Below are 16,750 nucleotides of genomic sequence, written 5' to 3'. Positions count from 1 at the left end.
AGGTCCTTCCACTGCTTATTGAAATTTCGCCACAAGTGCCAGACACAGAATCGGTGTCCCACATTAGGCATCACGGCTTTCATAGCAGGCAGTAATCCCTGAAGATATCAAGCATTATGTTACCATAATAGTCCATAACTTTGAAAATCGATCACCATAATAGTCCCTAACTTTGCATAACGATAACCATAATAGTCCCTAACTTTGCCAATCCTTCACCATAATAATCCCTAACTTTGAAAATCGATCACCGTAATAGTACCTAACAGCACACCATCATGGTATAGTACGTAATCAAACAATTAGATCAGAGCAGTATTCACAGTATAGCAGCAGACACTAACAGCACACCATAGTATATACCACAAAGTATCAAACAATTATATCTTAGGTATCATCACAATATGGCAGTATACTGCACTATATGCACTACATCAAGCTAACACAGTTTTACACATTTAAACTTATGTGAGAGTAAGGATTAAGGTTTCAGTAAGAAATTACCTTTTGCATATCAGAGATGAAGTTCCACCCATGGGTCTTGTAGTCTCCAAGATCCTCATGTAGCAACTCTAGAAACCACTTCCAATTCTCAAAGTTCTCCACTTCCACAACTGCCCAGGCAATGACATAGACATGATGATTAGCATCTTGTCCAACAGCCGATAGAATTTGCCCCCCGAAAATAGTTTTTAGAAAAGCCCCATCAAGTCCAATTAACGGACGACAGCCAGCCTTGAAACCTGACTTGCAGCCACTCAAGCAGACATACATCCTCTCAAATATGACCTCACCACTAGGCTGTGGCTTTGTGCATATCTGAACAGTTGATCCCGAGTTTGTTTTCAATAGTGTTTCACCATAGTCCCTAAGCATAGCATGTTGCTCCTTGGCATCCCCATAGACTATATTTCTAGCATCACACAGTGCCCGTGATATAGAGTTCCTATTGAGCGACAAGTCATATTTCGTCTTGAAATATGTTGTAGCCTCACAGTTCCTGAAATTGGGATATTTCCTTAGTTTTTTTACCAACTTACCTGCAACCCAATTTCTATTTGCTGCCCTGTTTTTATCCTCTCGTGGATAAGTGTGGTCATTGAAGAAAGTCTTAACTTGCCAGCAACTGTCTTCGTGGTCCCTTGATGCGTATACAACCCACTTGCAATCCTTCACCTTACATACTGCCCTCACCCTTTTACCATCATTCTTCCTAAACCTCATCCGTCTCCCTTCTTGTATAGTGAACTCCCTCACTGCCTCCTTGAACTCCCACTTAGTATTGAACTTCATCCCGACTTCTAAATGTAGTTCCCCGAACCTAGCACCATGTCTAAACACCGGAAATACCTCCTCTGAACTTTCTTCTCCAACCAGCTCATCCTCTGAATTAGGTGGTGTTTTCATCTCCAAAGAGTGCCACGAATTGCCACCATCCGATTCTGACCCTGGATCAAAAGCATCATGGTTATCCCCCTTTATACCTCCCCCCACAAATCCAATGTCCATATCTTCATCAGAAACGTCTTCCACAAATCCATCATCATCAACACAGACCTTGGCCTTCCCTTTTTCCTTTCCACTCTCAGCCTGGACCTTCTTCCTTGCATTGGGTTTCTTGACTTTCTTCTTCTGTGAAGGAACAGTATATCCAATGCCCGATTCATCTGAGCTATCATCCGGCTCTTGTGGCTTATAGGCCTCGTCCTCAGCACTCTCGTAGCTGTCATGAGAGTCTGAGTCAGAGGATAAAAGAACATGATCACTAGCATTTTCCTTTGCTTTTGAAATACCTTTCCCTACAGACCTTAGACAATATCTCCTAGTCCTAGTTACATTGTTCTGTCTGGGCATGGATTTGGGTTTGGGAACTGTCTTAGGCTTACACTTTGACTTAGGCTTAGGCTGGGACTCCATGTTAGAATTCACATTGCTCTTCTTCAGTAACGCCTCTTTAGCTTGGGGCTTGTATGTTACCATGCTTAAACTCCTAGGATGGTCCTTCTCGGTGGTAGGTTTGACAGGGGGGTCTTTCACCATCCTGGCATTTGACTTGGCTTGCTCTCCAAGATCCCTCACCTCGTCATCAACATGCACAACAACATCCTCTCCTTGTACTATTTCAGGTTCTGAAATGCCATGTTCAATGTAGACATCCACTACCCCATTGTTCTTTCCACCATGAGAACATAGCTCTCTCAACTCATTATCAGAGTCTAAACGCCTCAAACCTACTTCCAGGCTCATCCCAGGGACCTGCCACCAAACTTCCTTCATGGTCTCATAGCCTAGCTCTTTGAAGTAATTTCTCAGGTATAATACATCCAACCTGTCCACATCCAGATCACCCAAACAATGCCTATTGTCAGGTGTGTATGTCCATCTCCCATCCTTCCCCCTCTCAAAATTTCCCCCATGATGAAACATTATGTCTAACAATTCGGCGTTCATCTGCAACATAACAGAGAAAATGCTTAAAATTCACCACGCATGCAACACATAAACAACAAATAACTTAGATATTACACACCACCAGAGATTAACCCCTGTTCTTTTCATAAGAAACAGAGCATGCATTACTAGTTTGAAGAAGGAAAACACTAAAACCCTAACAGGTAGTGGATTCTAACACAAACTACATGCATCATGTTCAAGTAAATTTAACAATCGGCCATATCAGGAATGAAACATGATCCAAAAAATTCAAAAAAATATAATAAAATTTGTACCTTGAAGCTAGCTTAAACGGTTCTTCAGTCGATGCTTCAATGGTGAACCACGAACCTTCCCCCAAGTTCAGTACAGCAATGTTAAGAAACCAGGCAGCAGTGCCCTTGCCTGTCGCTACTGCTTATGGAGGAGGAGACCAAGCGTTGAGAGAGGTGAGAAAATATGGAGGAGAAGACGTAACGAATACCAAACCTTTTGCCCAAGTTACTACTACTCTCACTGTGATCAAAACGGCGACGTGTGGGCTTTCAATCATTTTGCCCCATGAAATGACGTCGTTCTGACTCTCCAACGTGGCAGTGGCTGTGCCACATAAGCAACGCCGTCGCTGAGTCACGCCGGAAAATCTTCGAAGGACCATTAAGGTGCTCGAATCGGAATCTGGGGGACATAAACAGTGCAATTGGAATCTCAGGGGCAAAATTGGTGCACGGGCTGAATCTGGGGGACCACTATGGGGATTTAGTCTAGTTTTGAGATTTGAATAAGGAAATATTTCTACCCATAATTTATTTCTTTCTTTCTTTTCTATTTTTTCTGCATGTATATAGTACACATTCTCTCAAGTGCATAAACCATACTAATTAATTAATTATCATAATATCACTCTCACAGAACGAAATCATATAAAGATATACTTTATTTGATGAAAAATGTTAATGTTTGAATTTTAAAAGCACACAGACCCATAATTTCGCACAATAAAAATTAAACTCCAATGTGATGTTTAAGACTCCTTTTGTATTCTTCACTAAAAGATAATTACCAAATATCTACAACCAATGCACAGCATATCCCTGTGTTCATAACTAAAACAATACATTGTGCAGTAATTTTCACTAAATTACAGCTGTGCAATTTTAAGTTTCCTAAGTATGATGAAGTTATAAGAAAACAAAAGGGCCATATGCAGGTTTGTTATGTTCATTCTTTCAAAAGAGCATGTAAATTATGTGTAGTAGCATCCAGCAAGGATTGTTGTTCATTAATTAGAGTTAGAAATGACAACTTCAAGCCCCTCGACAGTTATTAAAGAATGGCACTTACCAAAATAAAGAACCCTGGCAATTGTTTCAAGAACAAAAGACCTTGCATAATCCCTATCATGGTACAAAGTATCAAGTATCTTTATCACAGAATTCTGAAAAATATCAACAAGGCAAAAAATAAGCAAACAGAAATAGACATCACTTTCCCTGAGAGGGGATTATATTAGCCAATTCAAGATTACAGCCTCAATATGAGAAATGACAGACCAAACATCATATTACCAAAAACATTCTACAGAGTATTGATTTCTCATTCTCATTGGCAAATCCGTAGCTTTCAGATGCTATAAACTATCAATCAATGACATCTACCTTAAATTGCCAACTGAATTGAAATTGAGCATACTCTTAATTGAGCACTTCCACACTAACACTAAGCAGTTGAAGTAGAAAACTTAAGCCAACATGAACACAATAACGATATAAACGAAGATAAAGTAATTGACTTACCGTGAGAGAGATATTAACTGATTGTTCAACGTTGATGATGAACTTCTCAAAGGACAACGATGATGAGTTTGAAGTTGAGTCTCCGCTTTTCATATTGGCTTTACCGGCATCATCAAAAGTATAAAACTTAGAGGATAAGGATTATTTCACTTTCACTTTCAATTTAATTTCTCCTTGTTATCTTATAACATAGTTATGTAGGCACAATGTATTGTTAACAAAGAAGAAATATGAGTAAAGTCTGAACCCAGTCCCTGTCCATTTTCTTGAAGGACATAGCGATTCTTGTCCAAAAAAAAATGGTATTCTCGGCCCTTGTCCCTGCTTGTCCCTCCTTTTCCCTCCTTGTCCAACGTCAAGACCTAGCGGAATTTGCGTATGTGGCGGTTAACGTTGATGATGTGTCAAGAATATGTCTGTTTAGTGCCATGATGGCAATTGAAATTTGAACAGGGATCGATTTGTCCTTTTTTTTTTACCGAAACGTTGTCATTTTATACATGGCAAAAATGGCTTGTTGAGTAGGACTGGGCAAAAAAATCCAAATTTTAGATTTTAAACCCAATCCAAACCAAACCACTTTAAAAAAATCAGTTTTTAAAAAAAAAAACATCCAAACCACATTGCATCAATTTTATGGTTTGGTTTTTTAATCCAAACCAATTAACCAACTTAAATCCATATCTGGATCCAAATCCGAATTAGGATCCAAATTTGGAAAAACCCTAATTCGGTGAACCAGTTCACAGTTCACACTACGCACAAATCGCGCTTCTCCTTCAACTGTGGCATTGCGCTTCTCCTTCTCCTTCGGCGCTTCTCCTTCGACGCTTCTCCTTCGGTCTTCTCCTTTCTCATTCGCCGTTGTCATTCTTTGGTTTCACCATCTCCGTCTCGCCGACTTGCCGTCACAGGTGTGGGCTTTCCATTCGCCTCTGCTCGTGCTTCTTGCCACTGGGTCACAGCGTTAGTACCATTACCTTTACCTCTGCTCGTTCTTCTTCTAGAGAAATTTTGGGTTGTCGTGTCTGATTTTGCAATTCATTGCATTGCAGATTTTGTTCTTCCACCCAGGAGCAAAACAAAGTTCGTGAAACTGAACCAGAACAAACAGTTCCAACACAATCAGAACAAGCATTTTCTGTGTCTTCTTGTGTTTATCAAGTATTTTGACCTTGTATTCCTTGTGCTTTAAACCTTGTATTCCTTGTGTTTCTATGTCTTCTTGTGGGCCTTTCTCTTATTACTGCTGTAAAAGTTGGCCTTTTTCCATCTACCAATTTGGTTCACTCTTGCTCTATTGTAGGGCCTCTTTAGTGTTGTGTTAATCTCAAAGTTATTGGAACTTTTATATCCTGTTCCGAGATTACCTGTTGGAAATTTTAAACCTTTTATATTGGTGTATATAGAGATTTTTTAAAAGTAGGGATATATTAGATTTTCCTTGTCTTCTGTTTAAAATTTACTACTTTATTGCAAAATTGTTGAAATTGTTGCTGGAACTGGGCTGTTATTATGACTTAAGTCTTAAGCTAATAGTGGTCTTATGTTGCTCTAGGAAGTTATACTTGGATTCTAAGTATGTGTTGATATGTGCAAGATTTGATCTTTTAGATGTGGGTTAGTCTTTATTGGACAAGGAACAGAGAGTTTTCAGTGGCAATGGGGTTGCTTTGCTTATTTGCTTACTTTTTTGAAAAACAAAAAGGTTCATATGGGTTTTGTTGCATATATGGTTTTCTGGTGAAGTAGGATCTCAGCAGGTCATGTCGTGCAATTTCATCATTATTTTAAGGTGGGAGAAATTGGGGGAGGATACCAGAGCACAATTTTTGTAGTTGCACTTGGATCAACTCACAAACTGCATAGTAATTGGGAGATTGATTTTGTGGGGTAGGGACTAGGGCTTTAACGCCTAGGATTCAAGATAGAATATGGATGTCATGGATATATGCTTTAGGTCTGTGGACTATGATAATGAATGTTGCGTAGTAGAATGCTAGACTCAGAGTCCTCTGTATAATTTAAATTCTATCAACAGTTCAACGTGGCTGAGCAAATGCAATAAAATAAAAGATTAGGAGTGGATGTATTTGGCAAAAAGTTTATGCTATCATTGATTAGGATATGAATGAAGCTGACTTTAAGGTGACTAATATGGACCCATACAAAAAATGGTTCAAAAGAAATATAGTCTAATTTAATTGTGTTGTTTGGATATCGTATACTCTCTGTATCATAATTGATAAGTGTTGTTTGGATTGATACCCTTTCATGTTTGTTTTAAGATTAGCCATGAACATTTATGCTAAGGGAGGGAGATAGATAATGTACTTTAAATAGGTGGAGCTTCTAAGGTGTAATTTGGAAACTTGGTTGTGTCTATCTCTTGTTTAACTTGAAATGATCATGTAAAAATGTTGTATCGTAATCCCTCTTGTTCACAATATTGTTGTTGGTGGTGGTAGTGGTTTTTATTGGTGGAAATCATAACTTGCATTGATAATAATAATAGTCTTCCTCTTTTCTGACTTGTGCCCATGTTTGTTGTTTCTGTTCCAAATTGCCAAGTCAGTGAGTCGCTTCTTATTTTTTACCACTGGGGGAAATATTTATGTGGAAGTGTGTTTATTTTGTTGGATAAATGAATTGTCATAATGACATTGTTCTTGCTTAGCAAAAATACACGGTATCTCACATTTAAGTAGAAATAGGATGACTGAATTATTGCATTGTTTTTAATTACTAAACTCATGATAAATAGAACAAAATTATGACAGAGTAGGATTGAAATTTTTGGATGAGAAAGTGATGGTAGGTTAGTTGGCTTAATGTGCTTGAATGTTCTGATGAAATAGGATGATCAAAATCAAAATGGTTACTTTTGAGTGCTGTAAAGTGTAAATAGCTCATTTGACAAAGGCGTTTTTTTCTTTAATTTTTTCTAGATTTCCAAAATATACAGATACAATGCAGAAACTAAGTAACTTTTTATTTTATTTTCCTCCAAACGTTTTGATTAGAATTAAGAATAATTGTCTTATTTAGTTTACTAAACATATTCTAATTTAGTTGACTAAACATATTCTAATTTAATTTCATAATCCTTGGGTCGTGTTTTTTTTGCGAGATATATGAACATGGATTAGTTTATGAATCATGCTGAAGTTTTATTGGCTGTTGTTTCTTTGGATTAGTTTGTGTTAATTTTAGCATGTTTGGCACCAAATTTTGGGTTATGTACACCTTGCTTTATATCCAGAGCAAGATGACTAAAAACAGTAATATTGAAGCAGCAGGGATGTCCGCTAGCACTCAACCATCTTCTCCATCATCAGGTGTTCGTAAGAATCGGTCAGCTATCTGGGATCATTTTGATATAGAGAATGCTACCGAGAAGAAGGCTAAATGCAAATATTGTGGTAGCTTAATACAATATGGGAATTGAATCAGCTCAATGGGTGGTCATTTGAGAAGATGCAAGCAAAATCCTAATAATGATTAGAACAAAAGAAGAAAAACAACGACCACACCGACTATAGATGAGCGTGGTGTTTTAAATTCATCTAGTGCTTCCAAATTTGACCAAGAGGAGGCTCGAAGGGCACTTGTGGAAATGTTTATTGGGGAAGAGCTACCATTTCGCTCCGTTGAAAGCCAGAAATTCCGAAGATTTGTGCATGCCCTACAAGCAAGATTCAAAGTTCCTTCACGGACTACATTAGCACGTGACATTGGAGCTCTTTATGCTGAAGAGAAGATGAAGTTACAAGATTTTCTCTCGGCAAATTATGGTAGAGTATGTCTAACCACTGACACTTGGACTTCAATTCAAAATTTTACTTATATGAGTTTGACAGCACATTTTGTTGATTTGGATTGGAAATTACATAAAAAGATACTTAATTTTTGTCAAGTGACAAGTCATTCAGGAGAGGTTATAGGAGCAACAATTGAATCTTGTTTAAATAATGAGAATTTGAATCGGGTATTTAGTGTGACAGTTGATAATGCCTCGTCTAATAATGTTGCAATTAAATATCTGAAGCAGCGATTGAATTCTTGGAATAGCATTATTTTGAATGGTGAATTTATTCATATGAGGTGTTGTGCACATATTATAAACTTAATTGTAAAAGAAGGGTTGAAAGAGATTGATGAATCAGTCTTGAGGATTTGCAGTGCAGTAAAATATGTTAGATCTTCTCCATTTAGAGCTAGTAGGTTTCAAAAGTGTGTTGAACTAGAAAAAATTCAATATAAAGGCTTGCCTTGCATGGATGTTGAGACTAGGTGGAACTCTACCTATCAAATGTTAGAGGTAGCTTTGAAGCATCGCAAAGCATTTGAGTTGCTTGCTTTGAAAGATAATACCTATATAGGAGAGATGAACGGAGGAAAAGGGAGAGGTATTCCTTTTGATTCAAACTGGGAGTATGCTGAGTCCATTGTACCATTTTTGCGAGTGTTTAATGATGTCACTATACGTGTTTCTAGTACTTTATATGTTACCAGTGATATGTATATGAAGGAAGTATTTTCAATTGGACGATTTATTTGTCATTCTTGTGATTCTATTGATTTTAGTAGTATGTCAATGGCAGAAAGGATGAGGGTTAAGTATGAGAAGTATTGGGGCAATCCTAATTCGGTGAATATGTTGTTATTGATTGCTATTGTACTTAATCCAATGCAAAAGATTGAGTATGTCAATTATTTCTTGGATTACTTATTTGGAGAAGAAAAAGAAGGTGAATTGAAGTCAAAGTTGTCCAAGTACATAAAGTTACTTTATCAGCAATACCAAAGTTCTGAGGAAGCAAGTGAAGCTGATACGCAAGATGTTCAAGCCAACAACATTAATACCGATCTTTATGGCATGGGCTTTTTTCTGCAAGCAACCGGTCGTAGAATAAATACAAGATCTGAACTTGATAGATATTTACAAGAAGAATGCGAGTCATACTCCCATAAGTTCGATATACTAAACTAGTGGAAGGTCAACTCAACCCGATTTCCAATTCTTGGAAATATGGCTCGTGAGGTATTGGCTATACCTGTTTCTACGGTAGCTTCGGAGTCTACATTTAGTACTGGAGGAAGAGTCCTCGATCCATACCGCAGTTTCTTAACACCTAGAATGGTAGAAGCCTTAGTCTGCACAGGAGATTGGCTTAAGGAAGATCTTTTCTCTGATTTAGATGATGATGGTGAAGTTCTTCAACAAGTTGATCAAGGTATAGAATTTGTTTCATATTTCTTCTCATTTTATTTTATTTTTATTTTTGTCATCTTTCTATTTTAGAATTTAGGTATTAGTTACCAATTAAAAGTTGTTGAATATAGACTTGATAATTAATTTGATTCCGTTGGCAGATATATTTTCCTCTAATGATGGTGCTTGTTCTATGGTGGCATCAATTGATAATCTTAATGATGACTAGGTATGCTTAATATTCTCATTTGGTTTAATACTTTCATTCAAAGATTTGTTTTAAAATGACAAAAGTATATTTTGTTATTTGCAAATATATTTTCCTCAAAGGTTGTGGTTGTTTGATGATTTTGTTGGTAACTTGGCATCTTTTGATACTTTGTGGTTGTTGTTTTAGAGAGATTTTTTGGTGGTATTCTTTTGATGTTTTGAGAATGATTAAATGTTATATAGATTAGCTATTGTCATTAGATTTATAAAGAACCAAATTCTAGTTGTAATGAACCTATACACTTTAAAATGACTTTAGTATTAATTTTACTTTTAAAAAAATTATGGTTTGAAAATTGAATTTCTAAAAACCGGTTTTAAAAGTGGATTTTTTGTTAAAATATCTGGTTTGAAAATTGAATTTTTAAAAACTAGTTTTAAAATTAGATTTTTGGTTGAAGAAACTGGTTTTAAAACTGGATTTTCAAAAATTTGTTTTAAAACTGAATTTTTGGATAAAAAATCTGGTTTTAAAATTGGATTTTATAAAAAAAAAAACCGGATTTTAGATTTGGATTTTAAAAAAATCGGACTTAAAACCGGTTTGTACGTAAAACCGGATTTAAAACCGGTTTAGAACCGATTTCTCTCTTCAATCCAATTCTGGTTTAGTTTCATGAACCATAAAAATGGTTCTGAAGTGGATCCAGTTTGGATTTATAAAAATCCAAACCATGCCCACCCCTATTGTTGAGTGTGCATATTGGCTTTCCATATAACCCACAATCCCTCACCTCTATTTATAGAAAATCCTAAAATATTTTCCTCTTCTCCCTCCAAAAGACGACTCTGGGACGGTGCATGTGATGGTATTCCTAAGTGGATCTCTGACTCTGCTGCTGACAAGACGCGAGGAAAGGGGACTGACGGCGTCAATGACGGACTTGTTGACGGCGTCGATAGAAGTTGAAGGTGGAAGCTGCAGAGATAAACAATGGGGTTAGGGTATTAAAAAATTTGGTGAATTTGAATTGTTGTGCTTGTTTTTTTCGATGTTGCAAACATGGAAGTTGCCAAAAAATTTTTACATTTAGAGAAGCTGCATTTTGTATTTGTTCATTTTGTCTTTAGTTAATGCAAAGAGTTTTGCACAAGAATGGGGTGAACTGAAGGGATGTCATGAATTTTTTTTTACATTATTCTCCATTGTTGAATCATTGAACTGAGCTGAACTTTGCATGACTGAATGGAACTTTGAATAATTGTGCTGTTTTGACTAAAATAGTTAAGATAATTAGGTTTTTTTACATATCTTATTTTTTTTGTTATAATTAATCTTAATGTAGATAGATGAGATGGTAGTTCTTGTGTTTAATTATGAAGATTCTTTTAAGAGGAACTCAGAGGGGTACTAAATTATGATGATAGAAATGTGTGTAGATATCCACCCATGAATTTATATTTCATTAACTTCTTTGATTTGGAGACTTTATTTAAGGAGTTGGGATATAGAGAGTATAAAAGCATGTATTGACTTGACATGACTGCACCTGATATGAAAACTAGGTTGCATCTTCTCAAGGGTGATGTTGAGATAAATCAAATGAGGGATAACATCAGCAAAAATAAAGAGACTCATGAATTTTACTTATACTTTGAACATCCAGTCAATGTTCCTGAGGTTGTTGATGATGTTCCGAGGGATGAAGTTGTGCTGAGTGATTTATCATCCTCATTCTCAGATAATGGATACGAGAGTACAAAAAATGAGGTTTACAAGCCTCCTCCTCCTGGGTTTAAAGATTCTAACAACAGTGAAGATATTGAATTAGAGAGAAAGAAACTTAATAAGAGGAAGAAGATGGCTTCACTTAAGAAGAAGACTGATCAAGGCCCAAAAGAAGTTCACAAATCTAGCCCAATTAGTGATGATAGGGTTGGGCCGAATGGTTCAAAGAGAAGGGGTTCTAAGAAGTACACTGGAGTGAAAAAAAGTATATCCTTAAGGATGGGCTGCATAATGACAATAATAATGGGTTTGTAGGTGGTGGCAATAAGGGAATTAGTAGTGGGTTTGGGGAGAAATGTGTTAAGAATCTGAATATTGATCAAGGTGGTGAGGAATTAGACTCTGATTATGAGAAACCTTATGAATATGAAAGTGAGGCATTTAATATCCCAATTTCATCTGAAGATGATGGTAGGACTGCGTATGATGCATTTAATGAGGAGATCGAGTATGGTGAAGTTGAATTCAAAGTTGGTCAGATATGTGTTACCATGGAGGCTTTCAAAAATGCTTTGAAGGACTACTTCGTATATGAGAGTAAAGATGTCATGTACTTAAAGAATGATAAGCGAAAGGGCAACATGTGCGGATCCAAATTGTCCTTGGTTAATCTTGACACCATGGAATAGCCATGATGGTTGTTTTCAAGTAAAAACTCTCTTTAATGAGCATAACTGTGGGAGGGACGTTGGTAGTAACCTTGCTGATAGGTCATGGGTTACTTTAAAGTTAGTTAAAAGGTTGATTACCCAACCAGATTTAAAATCTAAGCAGGCCATCGAGTACATGATTGAAGACTATAATGTTGAGTTGAGTGAAAAAGAGATTAGTAGGACTCTAAAGGCAGCATGGGAGAAAGTAATTGGCAATGAACAAGTACAGTATGGAAGAATTCGTGATTATCTCATGGAGTTACATAGCAGTAACCCAGGGTCAACTGCTTTGATGGAAGTAACTCCTCAGACTGAGTCTCACCCATTGTTTGATAAGCATTATATCAGCTTAGATGCGTGCAAAAAAGGATTCAAAGACGGGTGCAAGCCTCTAATCGGATTGGATGGTTGCTTTCTTAAGGGCTATTATGGTGGACAGCTCCTTAGTGTAGTTGGACAAGATGGCAATAACCATTTTTATGTTATTGCATATGTTGTGGTACCAAATGAATGTAAGGAGACATGAAGGTGGTTTTTGACACTGCTTCAAGAATATTTGGGGGACTGCACTGAAGGTGGTTGGAACTTCATTTCATATCAACAAAAGGTGAGTTCAGTAAATTAATTTATGTTTATATTTGTATAACTATTTTACAATTTATTAAAATTATATTGTTTAATTCCCTTGTATTGTTGTGTTAAAAAAGGGGTTGGCTTTGGCATTGAAAGTGGTTATGCCTTTGTCTCATCACAAAAATTGTGTGTTACACATATGAAAAATTTTTATTAAGTATTTTAAAGACCAGCAGACCAAGCAGTTAGTATGGGAATGTGCAAGATGCACTACTCAAATTGAATTTAAGGCATCCATGGAGAACTTAAAGAAAGCCAGTGTTGAAGTATGGGAGTATATGAGAAGGTTTAATCCTGGTGTTTGGTCGAAAGCGTTCTTCAGTCAGTCAATAGCGAGGAGCCTAACCATGGATGGCTAACCATAGATGCAGTGAGAGCCACCTATTCATACTGCATAAAGCCAATCAATAGCAAAGAATATTGGATCCCTACTGACTCTCCAAAACCACTTCCTCCTCAAATAAAGAAACCTACTAATAGACCAAAGATGAAGAAAATGGCAGATCCGGTTGAAGGTGAAATGCACACCAACAAGGCTAGGAAAACATTCCTTGTGACATGTAAAAAATGTGGCCAAAAAGGACATTACTACAAGACTTGTACCAATGCACCACAAGATCCAAATTGGCAACCTATGACGAAGAAGGAGAGGAGAGCAAAGAGCAAACAGATTGTGGTGTCAACCCAACCAAAAACTGACCAGGTTTCACTGCTAACTTATTATAGGGTTTGATAAGTATTAAACAAAATGTTTAGGGGTTTACTGCTAACTTATATGTCTATTTTAGAAATTGCTAACAATAGATTTGTCTATATTCAAACTTATTAACATTGCTAACTTAATATGTAATCAAGTTGTGATTATTAGCAGGCACCCCAAGACAGATAACAGTTCAAATGCTCCTCATGGTGAAATTCTGGTAAATGCTATGGTGAGTATAGCACATTTATGACATGGATCCTATATGATGGTGATGCTAGCCTTGCTAACATGTAAATTTGTGTCGATTGATACAGTCTAAGGCTAAGAAGAACAAGAAAAAACTCCTTAAAACCACATCGAAAGAAGGGCAAGTTGGCACACACCAAAGTGAGGAAATACCTCTTTCACAATCTGCACCTAATATGGAGGAGGTATACTATTCATCCCTAAATACATTTACATGTTAACCCAAACTCGCAAATACATTCACTATAATTTTTGATGATGTTCAATTTTTTTACTTTTTGGACCAGCCTGTGAAAGATAACACGTAGATGAATCCAATGTCATCTGTGCGAGAAAAACAATAGATTATTAGATCCACATGCATGTCCACACCAACATAGGGACCACCGTTCACATCCATGGCTCCAACACTTCCAACCCAAGGGTTTAGGTCCCCTCATCCCGAGAATACCTTTGCCAACAATACTGTATCCGCAGAGACAATTGCTATATCAAGTTCTAGGACTGCCTCAAGGATCTTGAAGTTCATCCCCACTCCAAGAATGAGGCCACCTAAGGAGTATTGAAATGATGACTTTGAAATAGTTGTTTGTGTTTTGTTGACTTAGTTAGGAACCTTATGAATTTGTTTTGTTTTTAATTTATTTGGATATGCATATTTTGGAAGTTATTATTATGGCTATTTAGAGCCTTGAAGAAACTTGACTTCATCTTCAGTATTTTGTTGGGATCATTTTCCATGCCTGCTATTGTTAGAATTGTTCTCTTTAGCAAAATTGTGACCTTTTAGAGCTATCAATATCAACTTTGTGTCATTATATTAGGTTACAATAGCTGGAAGGATACATCATTCCTTATAAATATGTGCCAATAACTTATTACCTTATATATATATATATATATATATATATATATATATATATATATATATATATATATATATATATATATATATATATATTTCTCTATCGAATTTCTCTTGTTGCTTTATATTACCATTTTATAGTTAAGTCATTGTCTATACTAATTATATCAAGTCTAGCAACTGCATATTTAAATAATTAAACACAGCCATGTATGAAACAATAAATTTTGATCTTCATTGATGCACAAATTATATTTTTCAATTTCATATTGGTACAACCCTTACAACCATGATCACTGGTGCACGAATTTCCATACTTTGTACAACTGAACCAACAAGTGTACTGGGTCATCCAAGTAATACCTGAGTGAGTCAGGGTTGATCCCACGAGGATTGTGATTTTAAGCAAGCTATGGTTATCTTGTAGATCTTAGTCAAGCGAATAGAAAGATTGTTTAATTGTTTAAACGCATAAAAAGAAAATAAATAAAACGTTAATCAATTGATGGTGAAAGAAATGATAAGAAGATGGTTAAGGCTTAGAGATGCTTTGTTCTTCTGGATAAATCCGGTCTTTCTGTCTTCTTCAACTGTGAATGATTTCTTCTATGGCAAGTTGTATGTGATTAACGCTCTTCTTAAGAGATCGTCAATGCTCCTCTAGATCTGAACCTCAGGGTTAATATAGATCCAGTCTGATTGAGGGTGAAGCTCCTGCAGTTCATTCTTCTTAGTGATCCTACTCAAAACACCACAGTCAAGGTCGAATCTTCCGGATCAGAGAATGCTGTGCCTTTGGTTCTAGCCTGTACCACAAAGACTCTAATCTCCCCGTACCTTGGTTGAACTGGTGTCTCGAGAAGTCCCCAATGAAGTCATGAATTAGTCATCTAAGAGATGTATAATCAAGTTAGTGGTTCATCAATTGTCCGATGAAAGACTCACTCTGAACTCATGTAGAATGGGATAACCTTGTGCTGGTTCAACGCATTCATAATGATGAAGAACGAATATACATCTTAGAATAGAGAATCAAACACGAATGTAAATAGAACAGTAGTACTTTATTAATCCATAAAACTCAGCAGAGCTCCTTCCCTCAACCTAGGAGGTTTAGAAACTCATGCTGATAGAAAATACAATGTGTAATTCAAAATATGATAGGTCCTCCTCTGAGATTATGGGAGTTCTCAAAATAAATACTAGACTAATGACTAAGAATTACATAAGAAAGGTAAAATAGTCTTTTAGTGCGAAAATCCACTTCTGGGGCCCTCTTGATGAGTGTTTGGATTGAGCTTAATTGAGATCCACGTGCTAGGAGGCCTCTAAGGCGTTGAATGCTGGCTAGGGGATCCTTTATGGGTGTTGGACGCTAGTTTCTTCTCCTTTGGGTGCTGGATGTCAGAATGGGGCAGAAGGCTGTGTTGGACGCCAGTTTTGGGCCTTCAATTCTGAAGAAAAGTATGGACTATTGATGAGCGGATAATTTATACGCTTTTTGGCATTGTTTTTAGTATGTTTTTAGTAGAATCTAGTTACTTTTAGGGATGTTTTTATTAGTTTTTATGCTAAATTCATATTTCTGGACTTTACTATGAGTTTGTGTGTTTTTCTGTGATTTCAGGTATTTTCTGGCTGAAATTGAGGGACTTGAGCAAATATCAGATTCAGAAGTTGAAGAAGGACTGCTGATGCTGTTGGATTCTGACCTCCCTACACTCAAAGTAATGTTTCTGGAGCTACAGAACTCAAAATGGCGCGCTTCTAATTGCGTTGGAAAGTAGACATCCAGGGCTTTTCAGCAATATATAATAGTCTATACTTTGCCCAAGATTAGATGACGCAAACTGGCGTTCAACGCTAGCTCTCTGCCCAATTCTGGCGTTCTGCGCCAGAAACAAGTTGCAAAGTGGAGTTCAACGCCCAAACTGGCACAAAAGCTAACGTTCAACTCCAGAAAGAGCCTCTGCACGTGTAACATTCAAGCTCAGCCCATACACACACCAAGTGGGCCCCGGAAGTGGATTTATGCATCAATTACTTACTTCTGTAAACCCTAGTAGCTAGTTTATTATAAATAGGACTTTTTACTATTGTATTAGACATCTTTTGATCATTTTTAGATCTCTAGACCTCCATGGGAGGCTGGCCACTCGGCCATGCTTACCCTCTATTCACTTATGTATTTTTCAACGGTAGAGTTT

At 36.7% G+C, this 16,750-nt stretch overlaps 1 protein-coding gene and 1 pseudogene across 1 annotated transcript; one reads left to right on the top strand and one right to left on the bottom strand.

Annotated features, from left to right (window-relative positions):
- Window positions 1-489: 489 nt before the first annotated feature.
- Window positions 490-2,912, bottom strand: LOC148549281 (uncharacterized). Its single transcript, XM_088495249.1, has 2 exons — window positions 2,730-2,912; window positions 490-2,451 (listed from the first exon to the last, which is right to left on the bottom strand). The coding sequence occupies exon 2, from the start codon at window positions 2,449-2,451 to the stop codon at window positions 490-492; it is 1,962 nt and encodes a 653-aa protein (XP_088351375.1). The 5' UTR covers window positions 2,730-2,912.
- Window positions 2,913-7,497: 4,585 nt separating this feature from the next.
- On the top strand, window positions 7,498-9,222 carry LOC148549280 (zinc finger BED domain-containing protein RICESLEEPER 2-like; annotated as a pseudogene).
- The last annotated feature ends 7,528 nt before the right edge of the window (window positions 9,223-16,750 follow it).

This window comes from Arachis ipaensis, chromosome B8, assembly GCF_059453495.1.
Source record: "Arachis ipaensis isolate K30076 ecotype BB chromosome B8, ASM5945349v1, whole genome shotgun sequence".
Lineage (NCBI taxonomy): Eukaryota > Viridiplantae > Streptophyta > Magnoliopsida > Fabales > Fabaceae > Arachis > Arachis ipaensis.
This window is presented reverse-complemented; position numbering and strand designations above follow the sequence as displayed.

Excerpts from the sequence above, each read along its gene's own strand:
- LOC148549281 (XM_088495249.1), bottom strand. The coding sequence starts at position 2,451 with ATGAACGCCGAATTGTTAGACATAATGTTTCATCATGGGGGAAATTTT.